Below are 27,853 nucleotides of genomic sequence, written 5' to 3' on the forward strand. Positions count from 1 at the left end.
GGCTGCTGCGATGCCATGTTGACCAAAGACGCACTGCCCTTACCCAATCCGCAGCCCGGGGGCCCGGACAACGAGGCTCCCGCTAAAATAACAAACATAAGTCGCGAATTTGAACTCGTTATTTGATAAGTGGCCTCTGCACGGCATGAGAACGTTGAGTTCGGAAGCCTGTTAGGTTAATCGCGTTAAAGTCACTTATCAGATAATAATTACGGTTTTTCGTTATTTGTGATGTAATTAACGTGTTTTCATACAATTGTCGTTTGTTTTTTCCGTACCGAGAGGCGCTTTTTGTAACGAGACATATCGGAAATTTATCATAAATAAAATCAAATTTTTATTTTTGTACCATATATTTACATTCACTAGATTACTAGATAATGGAACAAGTCCAATGCCGGTATTCTGTCACATTTCAATATCCTTTCTATTTTTATCACATTTGTTTGTATTCTAATACAAATTCAATGTTAACTAATTTTTAAGAAGTTGGTAACATTTTAAGTTCAAGTTTATTTGTCTGTTATTGATAATTTAAATTTTTTGAATGTATATAGTTGAATGTAAGAAGAATACAGGTGCGCCAGAATTCGCGCCCCAGAGAAAAATTGTAAGTAAGATAAGATACCAGGAACATCGAAAAAATGTTTAAAAAATTCTGTCAAAAAATTTTGACATTTATTTTTTGACATTTGACATTTTTATGTCTGTTTAATGATAATGATGATCTTGTATCTGTTTTTTTGCAGATATTTAGTAAAGGTACAAAAATTTTAACAATAAAAGCCACGAATAACATTGAACAAAGTTACAATTTAGGACAGCTTCTTTGTTTCCTGTTCTAATAGACTGTAGCAAAAAAACTTGGAAAATTATTTTTCCAACAGAAATAAATAGCGGCAAATTGCAAAATTGAGACTCTCATAACTTCGAAATTTTTATCGATAATTTTTTTTTAACATTTTTTACATGTTCTTACCTACCCATAAGGCATTTTTCTCTGGGGCGCGAGTTCTGGTGCATTCTGTCTACAATGAGATCAAGAATGACTATTTCAGTTGGCAACAGAATTAAGAACTTTTTTTTTTGCAACACTGCAACTTGATATAGTTTGGTTTAACAAATAATTTTTTATTGCAAATTTAAAGTGTCATATGATGCTATCAGTGGCAAGCTGTCAACAATCGGAATTGTATTCCAGTTGTATATTTTATATGTAAGACATTGCATAATTTTCTGGATATTTGTTTGTATATTTTTTATATTATTTCAGATAGTTTGCAGTCAAGGTTAAGTTATCCTAAAAAATCGTTCTGTCCAGGGTGCAAATATTTTACAGACCGTAGTTGAGCTTAAAAGAAGTTAAAATAACTCAACTTGCTTTCTCCGAATGTTTATAGTTTTTGAGGTTTTGTTCGTCGAATAAATTTGGATTTGGGGCACACCCTTTAACTTCACCTACTCTAATTGTAAACAAATATCATCTCTGAGGTTAGCTCTTTATTGTTTAAAAAAAAATAGTTTAATTTTTCAACTACAGGATTTTTTTTAATGATAGCGTTGAATTTTATTATTAATTTTATTTTATAACAAATGTTACCGACAACTAGCGATACATTTGCAAAGTTAACGTGGATATGTTTAGATATCACATTGTTTGAAAAACTTGTTATGAATCCACGATAGCTTTACTTCCAATAATTTTATTTGTCACAACTGACAATACATTTAACAAGAAGTCAAAATGCATTCGAACGATGAGAAAACAGATCTGATTCTTATTTATGGCGAGAAAAATGTTTTTCTATTTCAGTGTTAGAATAAGTCTATTCCAGCACCCAAATGACGTCATTTGAGTGCTGGAATAAGTCGTTGGCGTTAATTTAATTTTAGTGACGGACATTCTTCACAATTCATTTGCAAATGTGAAAATAAGAATTATTTTTATTTTTTACAGTCGCCTAAAATTATTTCACATAAATGTCGCCAACCGTCACAAAATTCTCTAGAAAAAAAATAATTTAAATTTTCGTTTTTTAATTTATAAAATGATATATATAAAGCGGCAAAATAGAAAAAATAGTATAAAGCACATAATTGCAGAAGGTTCTTCAAGCACTCATTTGTTCCTCAACTCGCAGCTACGCGGCTCGTTTCGGAATTCCAAATTTGTGCTTGAATAGATATCTTCTGCAACTTGTACTTTAATGTACTATTCTGTCGTTGAGCGTTCGTTACGACAATATTTCCCGAATAGAAAACCTCCAAAGAAGCTTGAATAACTAAAGTCATAAAACTTGTGTTGCCTCTCTTGTCAATTTCAATGTGTCAGTTATGCGACAACTGTTTTATTAATTTTAAAATTCGTAATAAAAATTCATGAAGCCTATCAAATGTATTGCTGGCCGCAGTTTAAATTTGGTCAGGCTCATTATTACCCCTGTATTATTTGTTTGAGAACTGCTGTTTCGGCTGCAACAATGGTCATTAGTATCATTACCTTGTGCTTTACCGTAAATCATAATCACGACAACCAATTTATTATTTTAATATTTTTTGCCATCTATCTACATAAATTTGGAAAAAAATTAAGAAGAACGAATCAAACCTATTAGAAACCATTTCGCTGGAAGAGATTACAGAACAGAAGACCTTCGAATTTTGATAAAAACTTAAGCAAAAGCAAAGCAAATGATGACAGTGTCAAAACTATAAAGTGCCTTTTCTCGTTCATTGACATGGATACAATTTTTTTTATTTGTTGCAACAATACAATTTTATTTGAACGAGGAAATAATTTCAGTGACCCTAAAACCGTGTATCAATATTTTGGAGTTAAATAACATTCTTAATAATAGAGAGTTTTTGCAAACCGTAAAAAAGTTTAACGTATTACGACAAATGACCGTTGTAAAGAAATCGACAAATAAGACGTTTAGTAAACGTCTTTGAACAATTAAATGACGTTGTCGTTAAGGTTAACGTTAAACTAAACGATTTGCAAAAACTCTCTAATAACAATTGTATAAGTTTTTTTTTCTGGGTTACAGTATTTCTGTACTCTTCTATTACTAGGTCAATTTTCAGCTCCAAGACCGTAAACACCCTGTATTTCAGAAACTGTAAACATTCAGGTGATAATAATAAACCAGTCAAAACTCCTTTATTTTATTAAATTTTATTTGTCACATTAAGTAAGGTTGGCGACCATCTAGTAATCTAAAAATTTAACATAGAATACAACAAAATTTACTAAAGTACAATCTAAAATAAATATATGTGTAAACAATAATTCTAATTGAAAAATTATTTCTTCCAAAAAACATTTAGATTTTTATAAATGGCTTCGTTTTTGGCTTGTTTAATAACATGAAATTCAAATTTAATTATTGAAATTAAAAAGCAGTTCTTTTAAAAACTTGTAATATTGTTAAGAAATGTCTCAATATTAACAAAATTTATTTAAATAACAATTCTAATAATTTTATTAATAATAGTTCATTAAGTTGCGAGGCGAAAATTTTGCAGTGACGCTAGATTAGGGAATTTTAGGGGTTTTTCTTATATTAATCTCATTTGAAATAATTCATCAACATCATTACTTGATAGAAATTTCCGTAATGGTGAATCTTGCCTGACTGCAGGTCTAAACCGCTTGGTCAGTGGAGTGTAAAGGTTTTGAAAATTATTTGTCAATAATTGTTTGCCAAATGGTTTCTTCTTCTTTTGCCGGTTCAAAATAATAATAATAAATGTTATTGTAAATTTTTATATAAAATACATTTACTAACGCCCGTTATTTCAGTACAGAGTTATAATCCAGGGTAACAAACCTTGGTTAAATCTTAACGTAAATTTTAACCCTGAGTGCAGGGTTATTTCAGTGCTGGGAATTGGTTTAGTGGAAATTAGATTAAATTAACCAAAATTCTCAATTTTTGGTGATGGCTACACTGAGTCTAGGGACTTAAATGGCGCATGCGTCAATTGCATTTCGCTTTGAATTTTGAAGTTTGTTTGGTGTTCCACGTATTTTCGGCTTGAGTGTTTTACCAAAATGAAAAATTTTATTAACATTATTGACAGTTTGATTTGAAGTTGATTTCTCTTCCGAAGACCAAGAAGAAGAAATTCTTCATTTCGTCGTGCATTTGGGTCGGCCTCTCAGAATTCCGCGTGGACCAGTTCGAAGAGACCATTTTAATTATTCGGATGATAACGAATTCTGTAGAATTGTTACAAATAATAAACGATCAAATTCAATATCTAACTATCTATCTAATAAGTAGAGTTAGAAAAATTTGAACACTGCATTAGTTAACTTGAAAAAAATTGGTTAAACCGACGCATTTCTTCAGTCAACTAAAATACGCCAAACCAGGAAATAAATTGGTAACAAGATTTTTTTTTGGTTTTAACCGTCAACTGAAAAACCGGGCGTAAAGGGTAAAGTTAGCAAGCTGCCCTACACTGCACCTATAATAATCAACATAAAGATAAGAAAAGTTTAGTTATTTTGACTTCTTTTAAGCTCTACTATCACCTGTTACAATATTTTTCTATTTCGGTCACATTGAGTATTTTCTGTAACTGAAAATAGTTGCACAAAATGCAGTTTTGTAACATTGTTTTTGGCAACATTTTATGCACTACTTTTGCCATCACAGTCGTTTTTAAGTGAGAAACTGTTATACTTAGATCAACGTATTTCACCGAAACTAATGCAATTTGAACTATTTTCAAGCGATTTGGTAACCTCATACGTCAAATGTCATCAATTTTAACTGTCAAATACTATAATAATAAATTCAATTTAAAAGCGCTTCATAGAAAAAATAAAATAAAAAACACGTGTTACAACCTCTCATTCTGATACTCATTCATTTGTAACACTCGCCACTCCGTAGGTCGTGTCATAATGAGAGTGTAACACTTGTTTTTTAATATACTATTACTTATTTTGGTTAATCGAGGAAAATATTTTTGAGAACGATTTTTTATTAATCAATTTGCGGAGATATCAATTTAAACGTAGAAATATATATTGAAATTTATTGTTAATGGGGTACTATACTATAAAAAAAGAAGGCAAAATTTAGGTTTATATTATTCTTCGTTGTTAAATAGCAATATAACTAAAAATCGATTTTCAATTAAGCTGTAATTTTAAAACGGTATTACAACGCGCGTTTGATGACGTCGGGCCTCCCCGTCCAATCAGCAAACGAAGCGCTATTTTGTCTCTCTTACCCACGACTTTCGCAGACTGGAGCTTGGGTTAGAGCTGTCGGCTTTGGCTGATTTTGCGCGTTCGTCAGGGTCTGCTCACATCATCACTTGGCGCAAACATGGTGTGTTTATTTTGCACCAACTTCAATTTTTTTTTTCGCTTGAATGCACGCTTTCGCAAAAAACAAAAAACACGGGTATATTATTTTTTAATGTAGATTTAACTTAGACAATAAAAAAAATTATAGTATAGTACCCCATTGTAATTACATATCAAAATAGCGAGTGATCAAATTAAACATATTATTTGCATTTGTTAAGCTTTTTATAACTTTCGTCTTCTTTCTTGTTGGCATTAATGACATGTTATATTTCAAATTTTCTTTCATTGGAGTAGACATTTAGAATAGTAATTTCCAAAGCTACGTAAGTGATATACATGAGAGGGGTACTTCTGAATTTTTTTTTGTGCCGCAATTAACAATACAAATATCACTAACTGCTAAATTAAATATTTTTTTTTATTTTAAATTAGAAATCGAAGTAGGTTGAACAGATTTGTCAGAAACATCGGATTGGCAGATAACTTGCATTTAATCAAAATTCAACAAATAAATTAAGAAGTTAAACTAATGTAAAAGGTGTTCGAAGTGTCTACCATGGGCTTCTGTGCATTCGCCCAATCGGTTGGTAAACGATAACAAAACGTGTATCGTTTGAGGGATGATTTTTTTCTTTAATGTCAAATAGACAAGACTAACGGTAGCCATTATGCATTCAGTTATAATTATAACAGTTGTAACCAAGTCGATACAAACATGTCATTAGTTGTGTGTGCAGTTATTTTATGTTAATAGGGCGTGTGTATTGAAATTGTTAAAGGTGTCTGCCTTGTTTAAAGAATTTCATTTACGCTACTTGCATTTTTAAACGTTTTTCGCATATTTCTGTTGGGTCTAATGAATTTTTGTGAAGAGAAAAGGGTTGGGGCATTTTTTTTTGTATTGTTCACTTTATAGCGCTTTTCTCAGTCGCTTCAATTTGCATGTTTCAATCAATGAATCAAAGAATTAATTAGTTTTTATAGTCGACTGAATTTGTTCGTTTACCCTTTGTAAAAGAATATATTTTATACATTTTCTATCCTTCAATTCCCATGTTCTATTAACATCTCTTAGTTTATTAAAACAATAATTTCTATGTAATTATTTTTCGATTTTCAAATAATGATGGTGTTTTAGGAATGGACAGATACTTACGGACCAGTAAGGATTGATCAAAAGCAAACAGTGTTCGAAATCTAATGAAAATAAGTTGAAGTTGAAGTGAATAGTATATAACTTTATACACCTATCGAAATAGTATAGTAGAATAATTTAATTTTTAATTGTTAAATACAGACTCCTAAATGTCTGCCAATGTAAGTAATATCGAGCGATCAAGATAATTTGTAATCGAATCATTCTTGGATCTGAAAACGTATGTCTGTAAAATGTCAAATAAAATGACAAGTCAAAAGATAAATGGCATGATCAAAAAGGTGATGATTACAATAACTAAATTTATAATTTACCTTCAAAAAAGAACGTTCCGACTCGTATTATTATACGTCGGCGACTAATTCTAGCCCATTTTGCCGTTTTACCTTACGACTTATTTGACATTTTCCGTGAAGTTAGACTGAGTTAGACATACGTTCTCGGATGCAAAGATAACTCGATTACAAATTATCTTGATCGCTTGATATTAATAACCTTCTTACAATCATTACACAAAGATTACAGATCCTGACAACTGCAGTTAACTCTGATTTAACTGGATAATGCAATTTTTCGAGCCACCAAATTAAATTTGTTAAGAGTGAATGTGTTAACAAAAGTAGGACAAGAATGTGAAGACTGGAAATACACATAGCATGCTATTTAGCGATGGTCAGGACTAGGTTAAGGTTGTCTAGGAGTTTAATAAATACCAAAATCTTTATGGCAAACAAAATTGTGACTATTAAAATTTTCGCAGAGAGTACATGCATTTTATACAGAGAATACCAGAGTTTAAATTTTGCACTTTGACTCTACTTCTGTTGGAAAAATATTTTTTTAAGTTTTTTTTTGCTACAGGCTATTAGAAGAGGAAACAAGGAAGCTGTATACTAAATTGTAACTCTGTTTAATGTTATTTGTGGCTTTTATTGGCAAAATTTTTGTTCATTCACTAAATAATTATAAAAAAACTACAAGATTATTAAATATCATTAAATAGAAATAAAAAATGTCAAATGTCAAAAATAAATGTCAACGTTTTTTGAACGTTTTTTTTTTCCATGTACCTGGTATCTTATCTTACTTGAAATTTTTCTCTGGGGCGCAAGTTCTGACACACCCTGTATAACCAGGAAATTATGTAATAATTTGCAAAATAAGTGTTTTAGTTACAATTACAATTACACTTGAGTGCAAAATAAACACAAATTGATTTTTTTATAATGAAATGTAGCCTGTTAATAAATGCCAGTTTTTTCTCGTTGTCTTTGTCACAATTCACAATTTTATAATTGTCAGGCATCTTCCAAACTTCTATCAAGTTTTTCCATGTTTTTTTCATTTCGTTCGACCTAGGCAACGAACACTATCGTAACTTACTATTTTATATTTACCCGAGAAATAATAGCTACTAAGACAACAAGAGTTTTATAGACAGTTTAAAAATCGAGGTCGTAGTTTAAGTTGTGATTGACGACGTATTTTATAAAAGAGCGTATATTAACAGCAACATAATATATAAATAAGCTTATTAAATGCACCAAAGAAACAGTATAAGATATTAGTGTTGGAAAAACTTATGAGTTTTTATATTAATTTTAATTTGAACAAATGCCTGTATCTAAGTAGAAATATCTGTCTGGCTGTTACTCAATTTTTTGATAGTGCTATGATTATGAATTAGCTTACTGTTTACTCACGACAAAAAAATCTGTTTTTTTAATTTTCGTTGAATTAAAGAAAAAAATACGTTTATTTTAGATTCAACACAGATTTTCATACTTTCTCTACAAAACTCATTCACCAAGAAGATATTTAAAAATATTTGGATATCATAATCAACTGAAATCTTCATTACATGGGTCCACATGTGAATGTAAAATTTTGTTGTTATAAAATACACTACATATTAGTATAGCTTGATCTTGTTATTACGGGCGATGGTAAAATACAAATAGACAATCATTAATGATTGGCATTTGGACATTTCGATTAATCTCGGATGTGTTTTTGTTGTAGGCAATGGAGACGTACAGTGGTGCTTTGCTCAGGTGAAGGGAACGCTAGACGATGACGTGACCGAGGCTGATATAATTTCTTGCGTGGAGTTCAACCACGACGGTGAACTTTTGGCGACAGGCGACAAAGGAGGCCGCGTGGTGATCTTCCAGCGTGATCCGTCGTCAAAGACATCATTTCCACGGCGCGGCGAGTACAACGTCTACTCAACGTTCCAATCTCACGAGCCAGAATTCGACTACCTCAAAAGTCTCGAGATTGAAGAAAAGATCAACAAGATCCGATGGCTGAAACGTCGCAATCCGGCCCATTTTCTCTTGTCGACCAACGACAAGACCATCAAGCTATGGAAGGTGTCGGAAAGGGACAAGAAGGTGGAGGGATATAATACTCGGTCAGAAAACGGCTCGCTGATCGATCCGACAAATGTAAACTCGTTAAGGGTGCCAACTATTAAACCCATGGAGCTGATGGTGGAGGCGTCGCCGAGGAGGATTTTCGCCAACGCGCATACTTACCACATCAACTCCATTTCGGTCAATTCGGACCAAGAGACGTACCTATCGGCCGACGATCTGCGGATCAACCTCTGGCATCTAGAGATTACCGATCAAAGCTTTAACATTGTAGATATCAAGCCGACGAATATGGAAGAATTGACCGAAGTCATTACGGCGGCGGAGTTTCATCCGGTCGAGTGCAACCTGTTTGTTTACAGTAGTAGTAAGGGTACAATTAGGTTATGTGACATGAGGGCGGCGGCCCTCTGCGACAGACATGCTAAACTGTTCGAGGAACCCGAAGATCCGACGAACAGGAGTTTCTTTTCCGAAATTATATCGAGTATTTCCGATGTTAAGTTGTCGAATAACGGCAGATACATGATATCTAGAGACTATTTATCGGTTAAAGTTTGGGATCTACATATGGAAACCAAGCCAATAGAAACGTATCCAGTAAGTATTTATGTTCTTGTTAAGTTTATTGTGCGCCATGAGACGATTCGATTTTATTGTTATTGTGCTTCAACAAAAACTCAATTTATTTCAAACGGCATCTCTAAAATTAATGCTTATTTTATCGTAGACGTTAAACGACATTAATTGTATCAATGTACCAATAAACAAAGCGTGTGAAAGTGAAACCTGCAATTTGCATATGTTAATGAGTTTAAATTCAAAACTATTTACTATACGAGCAAATCCCAAAGTCATTAAAAAATCATTGTACATATTATAAATTATGCCCTATGGCTAAGGTTAGATCAAGTCAGTGGTAATATGATGAAGTCATTGTAAAACATACACATCATAATCGCATATAGGCAAGCCTAGAAATGGTATGTAAGAAAAACTTTAAAATGGATGTGACAAATTACTCTTTTGCAAAATTTAAATTTTATGTCTTGTGGATTCTACAAATGTTCGGCATCACCCGCAACCGTCATAAATTATAAAATATGTAGTCATTTCTCGAAATTATCTATTATTGGAATAATTTACAACTTAAGTTAATATTCTTTAAATAAAAAATACATTATAAAGTATAACTTTGTGCTACTTTCACTATCAGTACTTTTGATCTTTTCGTTATTTTACAAAAAAATATTCAGTTTTGCGGACATAAGTGGACCATTATGACACAAAAGAATTAAAAACATCTAATTTTCGCTAGTTTCCCATATCAACACAGTAGATATGGGATAGCCCTAGTCCGAAATACTAAATACTTTTTGAATGTTTTAGAAACCAGAAAATAATAAACCGTTGTATGTACCACAGGCATAATAGTGCTCGGGAAATTGCAAACCTTCCCTTCGCATTGGGTCTCCTAAATACCGGATGTCCAGTCTCATTCGCGAACAGGGATTTAACATGGTATTGTTTATTTTTTGTGATTCTTGTTCGTCAATACAACCTATCGAAAGATGGTACCTATCGAAAGATAAAATAATTTGACGTTAAATGATTCCAAAAATAAGAATAAAATTGGTATTTTTACTTTAAATGAAATAAGTATGCGGTACTTGTTGTCAGTAACGTCAAAGTTGTTTTTACAATTTATTTGGAGTTGAGTAATGAATGAATTATTACTTCAATGGGCTTCGCTGGTATTTGACCATTGTTGTTTTTAATAAAAACCAATTAAATTTTGGATTATGATAGCTGTTTATTTTATTATCAAAGAAATTGACAAAATACTTAAAAATCGCATTCAACATTATTTTGCTATGTTCGAGTTTGAGACCGGACACCCGGTATATCTTTATTACATAAATAATGATTAAAATTGTTAATATGACTTTCACATCTGTAAAAAATTATAACAAAATAATACATAGTTACGTTTTTGTTTAGCCTTTTGTGCTCGTTTAAAACAAAATTTTTCTCACGATGGAATAGAGACAAAAATGGTAAAAAGCTTCAATTTTTTTGTGGCTTTCATAAATTTCAGCTTGTGTCTAAATTATAACTACGAGTAACAATATTTTTCCTAGAAATTATATTTTTGCATCTGTTTATTTTGTTTACGTAATCTGGCTGTAACCTCCTATCAATTAACAAGTGTTTGCACATGATAGAAGCACTTAAACCAAATCGTGCGTAAATTGGATCTTCAATCGGTAATAACATCGATAGAAAGTTATTGCTTTTCCCAGTTGTGTAATAAACGACAACTAGGGAATATTTTTAAACTGAGAACCTTAATCAATAACGCTCCATCTCTTTTCAGTAGTTTCTAGACTGAGACAGCTTAGCTGTTCTAAACAAAAATAAAAATGTACAGGGTGCTGCATTTTGGATGTCCGAATAGGGAATCTCCGAAACTAATATTTAGCCAAAAACGAGTGATGCATTGTGGTGCTCATTTTTTGAGAAAATAGTATTGGTTAAAACTGCATGCCGCTATCGTCTTTTGTTTTCGACTTATAAACAAAAATTGACATTTTGTCGAAATCTAAAAAAATTCATATCTTCGTTGTTATAGAAGATACGGATTTGAAATAAAGACATTATACAGGCACTTTTTACGAGGAATTTAATAATGTAGTTAACAATTTTTTCAGTTATTGGTTTAGCCGTAATAAGATAAACTTGTATTTTTTTTATGTGGCGGCTATGGCAATTTTGAAAAGCTGTGTTAGATGCGTTTTATCCACATAATAATGTTTAACTGCGAGAACGTCAGTTCGAGCGGTTAATTTGCTTGAGTGGATAAAACGCGACTAACACGACTGCAATATAACGTTTTATCCACAATCACCGGCCCAAATTATTCGAAACTTAACTAAAAATTAAACTGACATTTAAACGTCACGCCAAATGTGCTTTCGATTAAACGTTTTAAGCTGTTCGCGGTGCGCTGGTTAAGTAACTTTATTCCACTAGTGGATAGAGTGGTATTTTATACGCATCTAAAGTGTGGAATAAAGTCTCTTTATAGAGTGATTGTGGATAAAAATATTTATTTGTAACAGAATATTTTTTTTTATAATTATACTTAAAAAATGAAATACATATTTTGTTTCATAATAATTGGCCATGGAAAAACTATTTCACTCCAAATGTGTAAATAATAATCAATAAGAGTTTTGTGAACTGTGAAATAGATGAAAAAATAGATAAAATTATAAAAATTTAAAAAATACGATACGTTAGAAGTATTGAACAAATATGCGAGCGACTCAGAACAAAATTATAACATATTTTTAAAAAATCCAAAAATAGGAAAAACAAATGTGTCAACAGTCAACACAATTAGAAAAAACATTTTTTTGATGATCTAATGGAGGTAGGATAACGTTCCACATAGACGGAATTTGGCTATTTGCAAAACCATATCGTCATTTTTGTGTCATATAAATAGTTATTTTCGATACAAGGGCGCTGTCAAATTATTTTTCAGGTCTGAGACCGAATTTTGCTGCACGAAGCGAAGCTGAGTGCTGCAGTGGAGGTCGAAAACCTGAAAATTAAGACGAATTTATTGAAAATTTTGAGGTTAATTTTGACAGATGTCAAATCAAGTATAATATATTCACTAAACTCCCGACATGTCAAAATGACATTAAGTTAGTTAAACAAAAAGTCACTATGGCTATGTTGGTGACAACTTCACTCAAAGTTTAACAACCTGGTCGCTATCACTTGATTTGAAATGATTTAATAATTATCATTGGTGCATGTGCCGTGTACCATGGAAACTTGACATCAAGTACAGTCAGATGAAATAATAGTCATCTGTGTCGTTTGGGATACACTCAAAAATTTTGGTTTGACATTGTAAACGTCACGGGAGTTTTGTGAATACATAATATATAAATTGAAAAATTTATATATTTAGTTATACAGTAAAACCTCCCTTAACGGACACCTCTTGATAACGGACATTTTTGTAGGAACGTAACTAATACATAGGAATGTAATGTAAAAAATCCTCTCTACAACGGACCCTCTGATTAGCGGACGCGGACAGTGAAATTTTCCCCATTTACCATAAATGTCATATAAATGCAACCAGTAGTGTACAGTTAAATGTTTTTGTTGCATTACCACCTACTTACTCACTTCAATAATAAGTAATATAAATAAAAAAAAAAAATTATCAGTAAATGTAAACTGTTTTAAAAATGAACTTTTTATACAGGCTGCACCAGAACTCGCGCCCCAGAGAAAAATGTCAAGTGCCGGCGGCAATGGGTCGCCACAAAGTGCAGCCGAAGAAGTAACTTTTGTTTGCATAAGAAAGTTATTAGACCCTTAATTCCGCCAATCCCAGAAGGGCACCTCAGGGTGGGATTGAAAAATTATATTTGTTGCTGGGTTACAAAAATAATACCCATTTGCCTAGAATCTTTAATAATTAGTTGGTCTACTGTAATTTTCACATCTGTCACGTGTTGACATAACACCCTATTTTCGAATATTTTTCTCCCCGAAGAGGTTGTACACGAGTGTAATGGTTTGAATTTGTGTTAGAGGTCAATTGTGTGGTTTGAGTTAATAAGTTTTAACCATGTAATTAGCCGCTGATTATTTGGAGATAATAACGCCAGGGAGGCAGCTAGGATATTTTCCGAACGTTTTCCTGCCAGAAATCGCCCATGCTATAAGGTCACATTGAGGGCCATTGCCAGGGTGCGCGGTCAAGTCCTACCAGACAGAACAGAAATTAGAGTTGTTCCCAGAACGGCGCGCATAGTTGAAAATGAAGAAGCTATATTCTAAGTAGATCAATCAGAGAAGTTGTACCTAGTCATTATAACTGACATACTCGTATTAGGCCAGTGGAAATTTCAAATGCTTTGTTTCCGGGGGCATTTCAGCAATGATTCCCAGTAAATTTGTGGACTGACTGAGAAAATTCCAAATGGAATTTCCAGGAGCATTTCAGCAATGATTTTCAGTAAATTTGTGGACTGTTGAGGAATATCAACTAATTTCAATATCAATATTGCAATACTCTTGTGGATTGTTTAATGAAAAAGGAAGCAAGGGGTCTTAGTGCAATGTGTGTTTTTAGGTTACACCACCGAACAAAAATACCTTGGTAAATCTACAATTATGATTTATGACAGTAAAAATTATCCTAACCTGTTTTGTTCACAAATTCTTAAAAAAGTACATTTTTCTGTTAGTTTTGCAATAAAGTAAAGAAACTGGCGTACCTTTTTGTCTTTCTGGTTAATCTAACTCTAGAATTAGTTTTCGGCTTGTTGTCTGTGTCATATCACTCATATCGAAGAAAAAGTTAAGTAGGAACAATGCTTCTGAAGAAAACATCTAAAAGTATTTAAATAGTTGTTGGTTCAACGCAATGGAAATCGAGTTTTCACAAATTTTCAACGATTTCGTCTCATTATACTTGTGCACAGCATCTTCAGCGAGAAAAATATTCGAAAATAGCGTGTTATGTCAAAAACATGACAGACAATTACAGTAATCCAACTATTTTTTGAAACTTTTAGGTAAATTGGTATTATTTTTGTAACCTAGCCACGGATATAATTTTCCAATCACACCCTGAGGTGTCTTTCTGGGATTGGTGTAATTAAGGGTCTCAACTTTCTTATGCAAGCAAAAGTTACTTCTTCGGCTGCACTTTTTGGCGACCTATTGCCGCCGGCATTTAACATTTTTCTCTGTGGCGCGAGTTCTGGCGCACCCGTATAGGCTTCAATGCTTACATTAATGAGTTGCAGAATAAAAGATAATCCCAAGAAAAACTTGTTAGTCAAAGTAATGAACTTCAAAAACATAATCAAAAGAACTTTTGGTCTAAACAAACAAAAATTAACAATTTTTTTTTTCAAATAAAAATGTTATTTAATTTTTTTGAAATGCTTTTAATTTCTCGATTTTTGTATTTTTGTTATTTTATTTTCTAATTTAGAATAAAAAGCTTTTCAATTTTATTTATTAATTTTGCGTACCTCCCATTAAGGGACACCTCCACAACGGACAATTTAAAATTCCCCATAGGTGTCCGTTGTTGAGAGGTTTTACTGTACTACTTTTACCTTGTGTATCTAAGGGAACAATCATAAAAATATATTTTATTGAAGAATTAAAGCGGCTTTTTTTACAACACTACAGTACCCCGGATTGGGTTTACAAGAGGGAAAAAATGTTATCTTTGATTTTACGCCAAAGCTGCAAAGGAAAAAAGTTTTTGCTTTACTTGAAACCAGCAAATCTGTAATTAAAACTTCATTATTCCAACTTAGAAAGAAATGTTCATTTTTTTCTTGATTTTTAAGTCCTATCACATTGGCGGTTTTATTATTTTGACAAATGAGTTTACACAAGTTAAATAACAAAAATGTTTGTGAAAAACATAATTTTAATAAACAGCAACTCAAAGAAACAGTTTTAAGGTAAAAACCAAAGTCATTTTTAACAAGAACTATCATTATTTAATTAATAAATTAGTTGTCAAAGTGACATATAGTTGTCAAATAATTAAAACCGCTAATGTGATAAGACTTAAAAAGCAGAGAAAAATTAACTTTTCTTTTCACTGAATCAGAATAATGAAGTTTTGCTCATTCAGGTGAAGCAAAAAATGTTTTTCTTTTGTAGTTTTGGCCTAAAATCAAAGATAATTTTTTTTTACCCTAGTAAACTCAATCCGGGGACATACTGTATGTATCAATAGTACAATGATCTTAGCTTGTTTAAAAACAAAGAAATGTTATTAGTCGCCAATAAGAAAACTCTTTCATTATGAAACTGGTTGAATATAGTTTAAATCCTTTTAGTTGAAGATGCAACATTTTTTCATGGCTAACTGCGAACAAAAATCAAAGATAATTTTTTGCTAAAAATGTATTATAATAATTTGTTACAAATTTATATTTTTTAGATAAGAAAAAAAAAACAAGCTTTTTAAAAATTACATAGCCATTTATGATTCCCATTTTAAAAAATACAAGTTTATTTTATTACGGTTAAACAAACAACTGAGAAAAATTGTTAACTACATTATTAAATTCTACGTAAAAAAATGCCTGTATGATGTCTTTATTTCAAATCTGTGTCTTCTATAATAACGAAGATATGATTTTTTTGGATTTCGCTAAAATGTCTATTTTCGTCTATAAGTCGAAAACAAAAGACGACAGCGGGATGCGGTTTTAACCAATATTATTTCCTCAAAAAATGAGCCCCAGAATGTATTACTCGTTTTTGGCTAAACCTCTTAGTTTCGGAGATTCCCTATTCGGACGTCCAAAATGCAGCACCCTGTACAAAGAAAAATAGCAAGTAGGTGACGACAAATTACGCAAGTGTTTCATAAAACCTGTCAATTTAGTATATTACATAACGAGCACGGAAAGTAATAAATAACGCACAATCGTGAAAGTTGCGCACGAGGCGTTAGCCGAGCAAGTTTTGTACACTATTTTTCCTACGGCCATAAATAATTTTTTTCTTACGAACATATTTTTGTTTTCATAACGATTTATTTTTTATAATGGATACAAAAAAAAAATACGTTAAATGAAAAAATACAAAACATTCGAGTGTGAATTGTGCGTTAGATTTCTAACACACAGTGCGAAAACAAATCGCACAGGTTTTCGACCTCGTACGTTATTGCCAATTTTCGCGCATATTTAATTGTGCGTTATGATCTAGTTTCGTATATGGTCGTAGGAAAAACACTTTTATTCACAATCACTAATGTAATATGCCGATTACTAACCTTTTAAAGGGTGGGAAACACATCATTAAATCTGATGAGGAGTAATAATATTGCTTCTCTTGGGCGGTAATATGCACGATGGCCAACCTTAAAATTACAAAAATACCGGAAATTTTTTCTTTCAAATTGTCAAGTTACGCATAATCACCGCCTCCTTAATGAAATGTATCAATATCCCGCCTGGGCATTTCGTAAAAAATGCATTGGAGCCGTGATTCCGATTTTTTCTTAGTTACGGGGGTTACTAAGGAAAAACTGAATGATTTTTAATTATTAACGAAAAATAACGCAATTAATAAAAGCTAGGAAGGAAGGATACAACAAAACAAGATACGCCAGGGAGAATTGATATTATGAGGTTGAACCCTTTAAGCTAAAAAACTGGAAATGTCAAAAAATTTCCCCAGATTAAAGCGCCAACGGAAATCACTTGAACTCAAAAAATGCCCAGGCGAGAAAAGGATTATTTCTATGGAGACGGCGATGCGCATAATATTTCGATAAATTAGTATTCATTTGCTTTTGTAGCATTTTCTCTTAATTCTGGGGGAGTGCATTGCTCCATTTCGACGATTTGACATTTCTGAAATATCAAAAATCAAACGTCATTTGGATGGCCTACCACGTTTGGACCTTAATTTTGTTAGAATTTTATTATTTTACTCAAATTTTTGACTGAAAATAATGTGATTGTGAATAAAATAGCATACAAACCTCGGTGGTAATGGCATTACCCCTTGTGCTTTATTCAATCGCGAGGCTGGCGCCTCTCGATCGTATACATAAGCACTCGAGGTAATGCCATATTTACCACCTCGCTTGTAATGTACTATTCTATTATTTTTTTGCTGTAAATGAAACACGGAAATAGTTATGTACATTCGTGTGCGGTAACTTACATTTTACAGTGCCAAAGAATTATACAAATAAATACGTTTGACAATAAATATCACGGTGGCTATGCACTCTTATGTCAAACAATTAAAAAAGACGCAAAAACGTCTCAGACACAAAGTTTTGTTATCGTTGACTTGTTGGTGATTTTATGCTTCAAAATGTCGAGCGATAATAGCCCCATGTGTACCCCACCAGAAATCAGAAGTGCTGCAGAAAATGTTACAACCGAGCTATTGCCCAAAAATCGCGAGCAAGGTATGAAGCCCAGTACAATGTGTTTATAATTATAAAGTAGGTACCCGGGTCGGTATCTAATCGGTCTTTCAAATTTGCTGTCGTTGATGGAGATATGAACACCGATGAGTGCAAAAGTGATAGCCGACTGACGCATAGAAAATTGGTTAAAAATGACGAATTGCATGTTGTATGACACAAAAAAAATAAACATACAACTGCAGTTTAGGATTTACCGTTATCTTCTACGATGAAGAGCCTTAATTAAAAGTTTTGCTTCTGTCGTTTAGATAAAAACGTGTCATTTTTTGACGTTTGTGGATAAAATACATAAAGTCGCGGTCAATTCATAGTGGCCATTTAATTTATCTCAAAGTTGGCAGCACTTAGCCCGCCATTTCTAGTGTGTGGGTTTTGTCAAAGTTGGTCGCAGAAATAACTAAATTGTGTCAACAATTGTGACAGACGCAATAGATTTTATATGTGAAGTATTCTAACCCGATTTTTTTAGAATTGTCATTTTTGATAGCTAAGTCCCTAAAAAAAAAATTGGATGTTTAAAGTCGGATTTACACAACTCAATTTTTACAAATTTACACAGGGAAGTGGCCACTATGAATTGACTGCGACTTTAGTATGTTTATACGAGGCAAAGATAACTTTATGTGGCTTAGCTGAATTATTTTTACACGTTTTTGCAACATTAATACCGTGCGATCAAAAAAAAATGAAAGTCTGTTTTTTCTTTAAATGGAAATTACCAAGTCAAAATTTTGGTGAAAAAATTGGTAGCCGCTTGTCTCCATAGCCACAAATTTTGTTTGCTTTTTGTTTTTGTTCCTAGAAATTTTGTTAAAAAATTATGCTTGTTTTTCAAATTGAGATGTTGTCAAAATTTTGACTGTTATAAATCTTGAGTGTCTGTTTGCTCTATAGCGCTATAATTAAATGCCAGAGGACAGACATCATTACCAAAAGTCTAAAGACAGAATTAAGTGCTAATAATTTTGATAGAAACACACCGCAAGTAAGTACAATGTTGTGGACAAAAATGAGGTTCCTGCTACAAAAACTTAAAAAAAAGATGTATGTACAGAAAAAAAACTGCTATGGTTTAAAGAAACCACGATGCAAGTGAAACTTAAGTCTTTTTTAAGAATCAGTTGACAAGTGCCAAAGGATAAATTTGTTTCTTGGACTGGGAATTCTTGCTGGAAATTTTCCACTCAACCTGAAAGTGAAAATGACCATTGACCATTCACCATTCTTGTACAGCATTTTTGTAATAACTTGCAACAATAAAAATTTTCTGCTCTAAAATGAACACTATTTTACTCAAAATGAATAAAACGCAAACTTGTTAAAGTTTCCGCTGATATTTGAAGTCAAAAATCAGGATTGCCCTCTGAAGGACTTTAATCACCGCCTACTCTATTTTTTTTTTGATCACACGGTATCTTATACCGTGCGATCGAAGAAAAAAAAATATAGAGTAGGTGTATCTTATACCGTGCTATCGAAAAAAAAAATAGAGTAGGTGTTGATTAAAACCTTCAGATGACTTCAAATGTCATCCGAAACTTGGATAAGTTTGCGTTTTATTTATTCATTTTGAGTGAAAAAATGTTTACTTTAGAGCAGAAAATTTTATTGTTGCAGCAAAAATGCTGTACAAGAATGGTAAATGGTCATTTTCACTCATTTTCACATTTGTGTGGAAAATTTTCAACAAAAATTCCCAGACTCTCCAACTACTTACCAACAGAATCAAATTCATAAATGCGTAAATTTATTTGAAGAAACAATTTTAGGGATATACAGAATTACAGAAGCCCATTCATTTGCCATGCCGTAACTTGAAGCAGAGAATCTTGTAACACCAACTAAATGACTGTTTTTGAGTTATGCCAGTATTGCAGCCCACGAGCATTTCAATATTATTTTACGATTATACCTATAACGGACAATGCCAAATTTATTTAAATAGAAATAAGAATTTGTACTTACTGGTTGCATTTGCAAAACTGAAAGGTTTTTTAAGAGGTTAACCTAACCTATAATTCATTTCCGTCAGTTTGCAACTTGTTTACTATTTCTATGGTGCATTTAAGTTTACCTCTTATATTGTTCTTAATATGGGCTTTTCTATAAAATACATACGTCATCAATCACAACGTATTTTGTAAGTACATAAAATACTCTTATGTTAGCATTTTGCCAATTTTATCATTATTTTGACACATTTCTTATTCAATATTAGTGTTGAAAAAAATTTTTGAAAACAACACAAGTTTTATAGCTTAAAAACTTATAAAACTTTTGTTGTTGTAGTACCTATTACTATTAGCTTAAAGCGTCAATTTTCTCCCAAATCACATAATCAACTATCATAATGGGACTACCATAATTATCATACGCGTTAATCCAAATTACAAATAAAACACATTTAATAAAGCAACAAAAAAGACATTTTTAATGAGACAAAAAAACGAAATACATATAATGCAATTCTATAATTTAAATAATATAGTAATTAATATTAAAAAAAAAAACATTGAGCACGAACTAAAAATATTTGTATACTACGACATACAGTGCGATCAAAAAGTCTTTCTATGAAGTAGGCGTACTACTTGAGGACGTATGTTGCATGGCAGTTCGCATGTCAGCTAGATGTCAAAAAAAATTAGTTTTTTATAAAAATTGAAATATTGATCTAAGCAAATTGAATTATCCTATGAAACGTCTCAAAACATCCTAAAATGAGATGTTGTTGGTGTTTATTCACACAAATCGTTCACCACGGTTTCCTGTCATAATTTACATAAAAATTATTTTGACATTTCTCATTTGTCATCAAAACATTTACTTAATATTCGACAGGCACACGTTTCAAATTTCCAGACGTGCTTGATAGACAGATTTTTTGATCACACTGTAGTACGCTTACTAAGTTAATTTGAAACAAATTCCATGTATATTGCGACATTAAGACCTATAATAAATAAATCAGTTTATTTTTACCTTTGGATCGATTGAAATCACAGTCGTATCAGTGCCGGTTGAATTGAGATTCGAGCAGAAAAACGCAAACTGTAAATTTATCACCGCAGCGATCAATTCTGAACGTATCATAATTCATAAATTCATAATCATAACATTCAAAACTAAAGCCCTGCAGATGTAGTTAACAGGCCACAATCCACAATGAACAAAGTTGCGATCAGCTGTAGCCATAGGCGGCGCGTCACGTCACGTATTTGATATTTGCAAATTATTCAAACTCACTAATTAATAAAAAATAAATCAAATAATTTCATATATTTTTATACGAGAGATCAAGATAATTTGTAATCAAGTCATCTTTGGATCCGAAAACGTATGTCTGTTCTCGAACTAACTGCACGGCAAAATGGGCTGGAATTAGTGAATTAGTCGCCAACGTATAATACCAGATACGTTTTTTCTTCTGAAAGTAAATAATAAATTTAGTTTTTAAAGTCATCATCTTTTTGATCATGCCATTTTACCTTTCGACTTGTCATTTTATTTGACGTTTCATAGACATACGTTTTCGGATCCAAGGATGACTCGATTACATATTATCTTTATCTTTCGATATTTATTTAAAAACATTAATATGTAACAACCAAGTACGTAGTAACTGTAATAAGTCATAATTTCTAGGGTAGCCTTGGGCGTCATCGCGAAGATTCTTCAAATTATTTTTGAGGTTATGTGCAAGTTAGAAGCTAAAAAACATTTTTTTTTGTTTGTGCTGAAAGTGTTCTATACAGTAATTTGTAAAAACATATCAAATTTAGCACAATACATTATTAGGAAATGACTTTCTACATGCAGTGTAGAATGGAGTCAATAAAAAAATAACCTTAACAATAATCTTATTAAACGTAAACAAAATAAATAAATAAATAATAATAAAGTAAATTAATCACTCTAAGTTATATGTTTTCTCTGATTTGTTATAAGTAATTAATATTGTCAGTGTTTTCTTCTTTTTGTCCCTTTTAACAATAATGACATTGTCTTATTTAACACCATGCAAGGGAAAAAGAAAGTAGAATTTTTGACAATGTCTAATTTAACTAATGACATGTCAACAATTACTTTGATTTGAAATTAATGAACTAAATTTTCAAACGTACCAAAAGCAAAGTTGACTGTGAGAATGTATTTTGGGTTGCATCTAAAAATCGGTCAGAGTCTCTATTATAAGTGACTCAGCCTGTACTATGACATTTAGAAAAATTCTAAAATTGTCAGTTATAATACTACGAGTAGTCAAAAATTTTATGAATGGTCATTCGCTTATGAATACTATGAGTGCGTAGCACGAATGGTATTCGCAAGCGTAATGACCATGAATGTATACTACAATCTTTGACTACGAATGGTATTCAACAGAGTATTCCAATGAACCAAACGGCAAATTTGCGTTACACATGATTTCCTTGTCATAGCAAAGTTGTTTATCCAGTTATATTTTAGTTACTATGTTGTCACATATTTATTTTTTTAATAAATACATATGAAATCATATGTTTATTTTTCATTAATTAGTGAATATGGATTTTGCGAATAGCAAGCTTAACCCGACTACGTAACGCGATGCGACGCCCAAAATCGACGCCTATGGCTACAGTTGATCGCAACGCTTGCTCAGTGGGCTTTTGACACACCTGCCTCCGTATGAGGATGAGGAAAACACATCCTGTGGTGAACAATTTTACAACATCTTTAGTGTGCATTTTGTTTTATACTCTATAAAGAGACTTTATTCCACACTTTAAATGCGAATAAAGTACCACTTTATCCACTAGTGGAATAAAATAACTTCCAAAATACTTCATGGAAACACACACGGACTCAATCCCAATACCGTTTTCAATTCGAATTCAATTCCTCATGGAAACGTAGTAAGTATCGTACTGAATCCAACCGTACTTTGCCGGGCTTGTGTCAAAAAGTTGAAGTTAAAAAGCTGATGTGTGAAGTAATTTTGGTTGGCCCTAACTATTACAGCGACAAAACGGAACCTAACTTTTGAAAGCGTCTGAATCTAGTAGAAGTACTTTCCATTAAATTAAATAAACTAATTTACACCTTATTTGTTAATTTAGTGATTTACGTATTCATTAAATTGTCTTACCGAATTACACTCAAGCTTTTTTTACGAAGGAAACTTGACATTTTTAAAAAACTGCCAGAAAAAATTACTCGTCTTACAGACTCCTAATTTTTTCAGAAGCAGTTTTTTTCGTTAAATTGCCAGAAAACAAAATTCTTATTAAAATGTCAAGTTTACTTCGAAAAAAAAGCTCTCGTGTAATTATAAGTGAAAATTGGTGAGAAGGTTCGATGGTTTAGAGTTGGTTTCTTCATCTGTAGTAATAGAAATATTATATATTACAACCCCATTACCTAAATTAAGGAACAAAGAAAGAATACATCAGAGAAGTGCAAGCTCATCATGCAGTTTCAACATCTTCATGCCTCATCCAGGACAGCTAATAAAAACTCTCTCAAAATCATTTGAATAAGCCAAGAACGCAATAAAAACTGCTTTCTATTTAAAATAACGAAGTTGATAACCACTTCCGGTGTAATCGAAAGTTCCGCTATCTTGAGAATATTTTCCTTGAGTAGAACCTAACTGATTTTGGTTATAAACAAAATTTTAGATACATATCAGTACTGAAACTCTCCATACTTTTAATGTGGGGCATAGCCGTAACAGCCTGTATATTTTTAACATACAGGGTGCGCCAGAACTCGCGCCCCAGAGAAAATTTTCAAATAAGGTAATCAATTATCATCACAAACCCAACCAAAAAGTATTCAAACTTTTAGGTTTTTAATATTAAGTTAGTGTTAATCGATTTGTGTATTATTTTATTTCAACAATTGGAAAAATTACTTAATTTTATCATTTAGAAAATATCCAGCAACTAGTTTTTTTTTCAAAGCTAGTTTGTAGGGTTTCACTGCCATACGCTAAGAATTTTAAATAATATGAAAATATCAAACTGAATTATATTTTAAGCTCGGTTTCTGAAACCAGTCTTGGAGTTGAAAATTGATCTAGTATTAGAAGAGTACAGAAATACTGTAACCGAGTAAAAACTTGCACAATTGTGATTATCAAGAATGTTATTTAACTCCCAAAATATTGGTTCACGGTTTGAGGGTCACTGGAATTATTTCCTTGTTCAGATAAAATTGTATTGTTGCAACAGATTAAAAAATCGTATCCATGACAATGAAAGAGAAATGTCACTTCAGAGTTTTGACACTGTCATCATTTGATTTGCTTTTACTTTAGTTTTTTATCAAAATTCGAAGTTCTTCTGTTTTATCTCTTTCAGCGACTGGTTTCCAACATGTTTGATTCGTTTTTCCAAATTTATGAACATGTAGGTATGGCAAAATATTAAAATAATAAATTGGTTGTCGTGATTATGATTTACGGTGAAACACAAGGTAATGATACTAATGGCCATTGTCACAGCCGAAGCTTCTCAAACAAATACTGTAAAATGAATAATTTCCTTTAACATCGTGATTTTTTTTATAGCGTATTAGTTTTCTTCTACCGTGAATATCATCTCATTTAAATTTTAACCTCAAGACTGTAAACACCCTGTAGATAAATTTTATAGGTTCTACATATAATTGCTATCCAATCAGATCAGCGCAACCTTAGTAACTTTCGAAACGATAAAATTTATCTAATGTTAAATACAAGGCGATTCAGTTAAGATAATGAGCCTGACGATCTGGCGATGCAACCCAAAAAACACATTTCATTTACGCCTTTGCTCCAATTTAAATTAGGATTTGCAAGTTGTATCCAAGTTATCATCTTATGTCACTCTGACATTAGTGCCATTCAGTTCTCGCGGAATGATAGAGAAATTAGAAAAGTCTTTTCGATATAAATCCAACAAAATGTATGAAAGAATAAAACATTAAAGGTAGGCAAACAGTTTATTTATAAATCATAAATTGCTTGTCAAAGTACTGTCAGAGCAACATAAGATAACTTTGATTGCAAATGCAAATCGTAATTAAAATTAGATCAAGACGTAAATGAAATTTGTTTTTTGGGTTGCATCGCCAGAACGTCGGTCTCATTATCTTATCTGAATCACCCTGTAGTTCTAGAAACCGGGCATTAATATAATTATCAATTTTTCTTTTTTATTCAACTAGAAATATTTATTTTTGCGCCTGTCCTAAAACTTAGGACACCTTATCGATAACCCCGGCGTACAAATGTGCTAGTGAATAATTTGATAAAATGGATTAAAAAACCTTCCTGTCACATAAATTTGACTTTGAAACACCGAAACGAAAATGAATGACAATTGATTACAAAAGTGTGACGTTTCATTTTGATAGTTTATGTCATCGCCGTCTTGAGTCTCACCTGGGCATTTTTTTGAGTTCATTTGATTTCCGTTGGCGCTTTAATCTGGAGAAATTTTTTGACTTAAGCTTTTAAAGTGTTTAACCTCATATATTCTTCCTTCCTACCTTTTATTAGTTGTTTTATTTTTTGTTAATAATTAATAATAGTTCAGTGTTTCTGTAGCAATTCCCGTAACTAAGGAAAAACTTTTTTACAAAATGCCTAAGCGGAATAATAATACATTTCATAAAAAAGCGGTGGTTTATGTTGTCAATTTAATTTCAATTTAATGAAAAGAAAACCGATTAATAGAAAAAATAAATGTTTCTAAATGTGTGTTGAAAGATTGCATGCTCGTCGTAGGATATTGAATTAAGTAGTTTCCGTCGCGTGAAATATATATTTTTTGACGTAATATTTTTTTTTCCAGGTTCACGAATATCTAAGGTCGAAGTTGTGTTCACTGTACGAGAACGATTGTATATTCGATAAGTTCGAGTGCTGCTGGAACGGCAATGACATGGCAATAATGACTGGTTCCTATAACAATTTCTTTAGGATGTTCGATAGGACAACGAAACGGGAAGTGACGCTGGAAGCTTCGAAGGACATCGCCAAACCTAAAACAATATTAAAACCGAGAAAAGTGTGTTCGGGAGGCAAACGTAAAAAAGATGAAATTAGTGTGGACTGTTTAGATTTTAATAAAAAAATATTACATACAGCCTGGCATCCTACAGAGAATATCATTGCAGTGGCGGCAACTAATAACTTATTTTTATTTCAGGATAAGTTCTAGTGTAATTAATCAATCAATTAATTTCTCGTCTCATATTCAGATTGATTTCGATTTTCTTTAATTGATTGTGGCAGCAATGCTCTAACTGTCAAAGGTATTTTAATGTTAATTTTATCATGCAACGGAATTTTAATATACAAGCTTCGATTGTAATTGTGATATTGAAGATGTGGTATTGCAAAATTATTTTTATTTAAAGAAAGATCCTGATTTGTACGGCTGGATATTTTTCTTAAATCCAAACAGTTTACCTCTAATAGCGAAATTTGTACATGTTTTTTTATATTCTTTTTTATAAACCAATAAAATATTACCACTTTTTTGTGTGCTTTTTTTGTGACCAGTGGCAATGTCTGCTTGTGACGATATTAGAGGGAAACTAACAAACACATGTAAATGTTGTTATTTGCTTGCTACTGATTTCGTTGTATGGTATTTTAATGTAACATATTAGCCATTAAATCTATTGAAATATTGTACAAAATGTAAATAATATATACAGAATTACTTTTTTTACCAGTATGTTTTTCCAGTGTGTAATTTACACTTTTTATTTTTTCAATGTAGGTTTTTCAAGTGGGAAAATTCTTTACTGAATATGGACGATATTATGGAACGATTTTGCCTTAGAGTGCCATTTGTTAAAATTTTTTCTTTGTTATCACATCAATCGTGGCGGTAAAGCATTGGCTTACAAGCAAAAATCATCCAAACGATACAGTACAGTTATTGTAATGATAATTTAAGTTAATTTTAAATTATAATTTAGTTGTAAGATGGTTATTGATAATAAGACACCAAATAAATTGTTACGAGATTTGGTTTACCTAGCAGTCACTTGAATGTTCAAATTATTTTTGTTTGTTTTCTCTAATTGTTTGCAATTATACATTCCTTAATTAAAAATTGGGCATATTCTAAATTGCTGTAACTCATTCGATTGTTATACATTTTCAATAATACAGAAAACTTAATTTTATTGCTTTTTATTCATCCAAGATAGTTTTTGGCTAAATGTGAACAGTTGAACATACAATAAATTTATAGGGATAAAATTATTTAGAATCATGAACAGAATCATTAAACAGTAAAATGTGATAAAATAAAAATAATAATGAGTACCGAACTAATAAAAAATATCACCACACACTCGAACCCGCGACAACTATGATCTATTTCGCGTGTAATCCGGCAGGTGGCACTAACGCAAACGTTAGGTTTGCTACTCGGATTTCCAACACTACATTATTGTCGTAAAGATGTTTTCCAAATAAGTAGGATAAGGAAAGTCGTGTGATGTTCACACCAGATTTTTTTTTATTAGCTTTTCATACTCGTATCACCCCTCTGTATTAGCTAGGAAGTTTTTTATTCTCGCTTGAAAAAAAAATAATTTTGAAAAAATAAATCTCATTCATAGGCGTCTGGACAAAAAAAAACATGCTGGACAATGACTATTTACGATATCCCAGGTTTCAAAGAACTTGCAAAACAAAACTCTGTATGGTAGACCGAAACAGCTCAGCAAAGGAACGGGAACCAATCCCTTCAACATCTAAGGAACCTGACCCAGACTTATGTCGTCTAACTGAAATGGTGAACATTGACTAAAATTATAAATCTTACAACAATGCAGCTTAGGACAGAAGATGATCTGTCTGCAATAAAATGCAAATTAGCGTTTCCTGGGTTTAAGAGAACAGAAGTTGCCAAGAACAGATAGGGGGTGTTAGCAATTATGGCAATAAACATCTTGGACCAAGAAAACTCTAA

The 27,853-nt window shown here is 31.9% G+C and overlaps 1 protein-coding gene across 3 annotated transcripts in view; it reads left to right on the plus strand.

The window, feature by feature from the left end:
• Positions 1–27,059, plus strand: part of LOC123015766 (protein phosphatase PP2A 55 kDa regulatory subunit) — a 50,454-nt gene extending 23,395 nt beyond the window's left edge. For all 3 annotated transcript variants that reach the window (XM_044415693.1, XM_044415692.1, XM_044415694.1), the window contains 2 exons: positions 8,511–9,466; positions 25,712–27,059. In XM_044415693.1, coding sequence (XP_044271628.1) covers positions 8,511–9,466; positions 25,712–26,080 — 1,325 coding nt within the window. In that variant the 3' untranslated portion in view covers positions 26,081–27,059. The remainder of the gene's footprint in view (positions 1–8,510; positions 9,467–25,711) is intronic.
• The last annotated feature ends 794 nt before the right edge of the window (positions 27,060–27,853 follow it).

The sequence above is a fragment of the Tribolium madens genome, unplaced genomic scaffold, assembly GCF_015345945.1.
Source record: "Tribolium madens isolate multiple individuals breed KSU strain unplaced genomic scaffold, Tmad_KSU_1.1 Scaffold_19;HRSCAF=116;Tcas5.2_LG9, whole genome shotgun sequence".
NCBI classification, from domain to species: Eukaryota; Metazoa; Arthropoda; class Insecta; order Coleoptera; family Tenebrionidae; genus Tribolium; species Tribolium madens.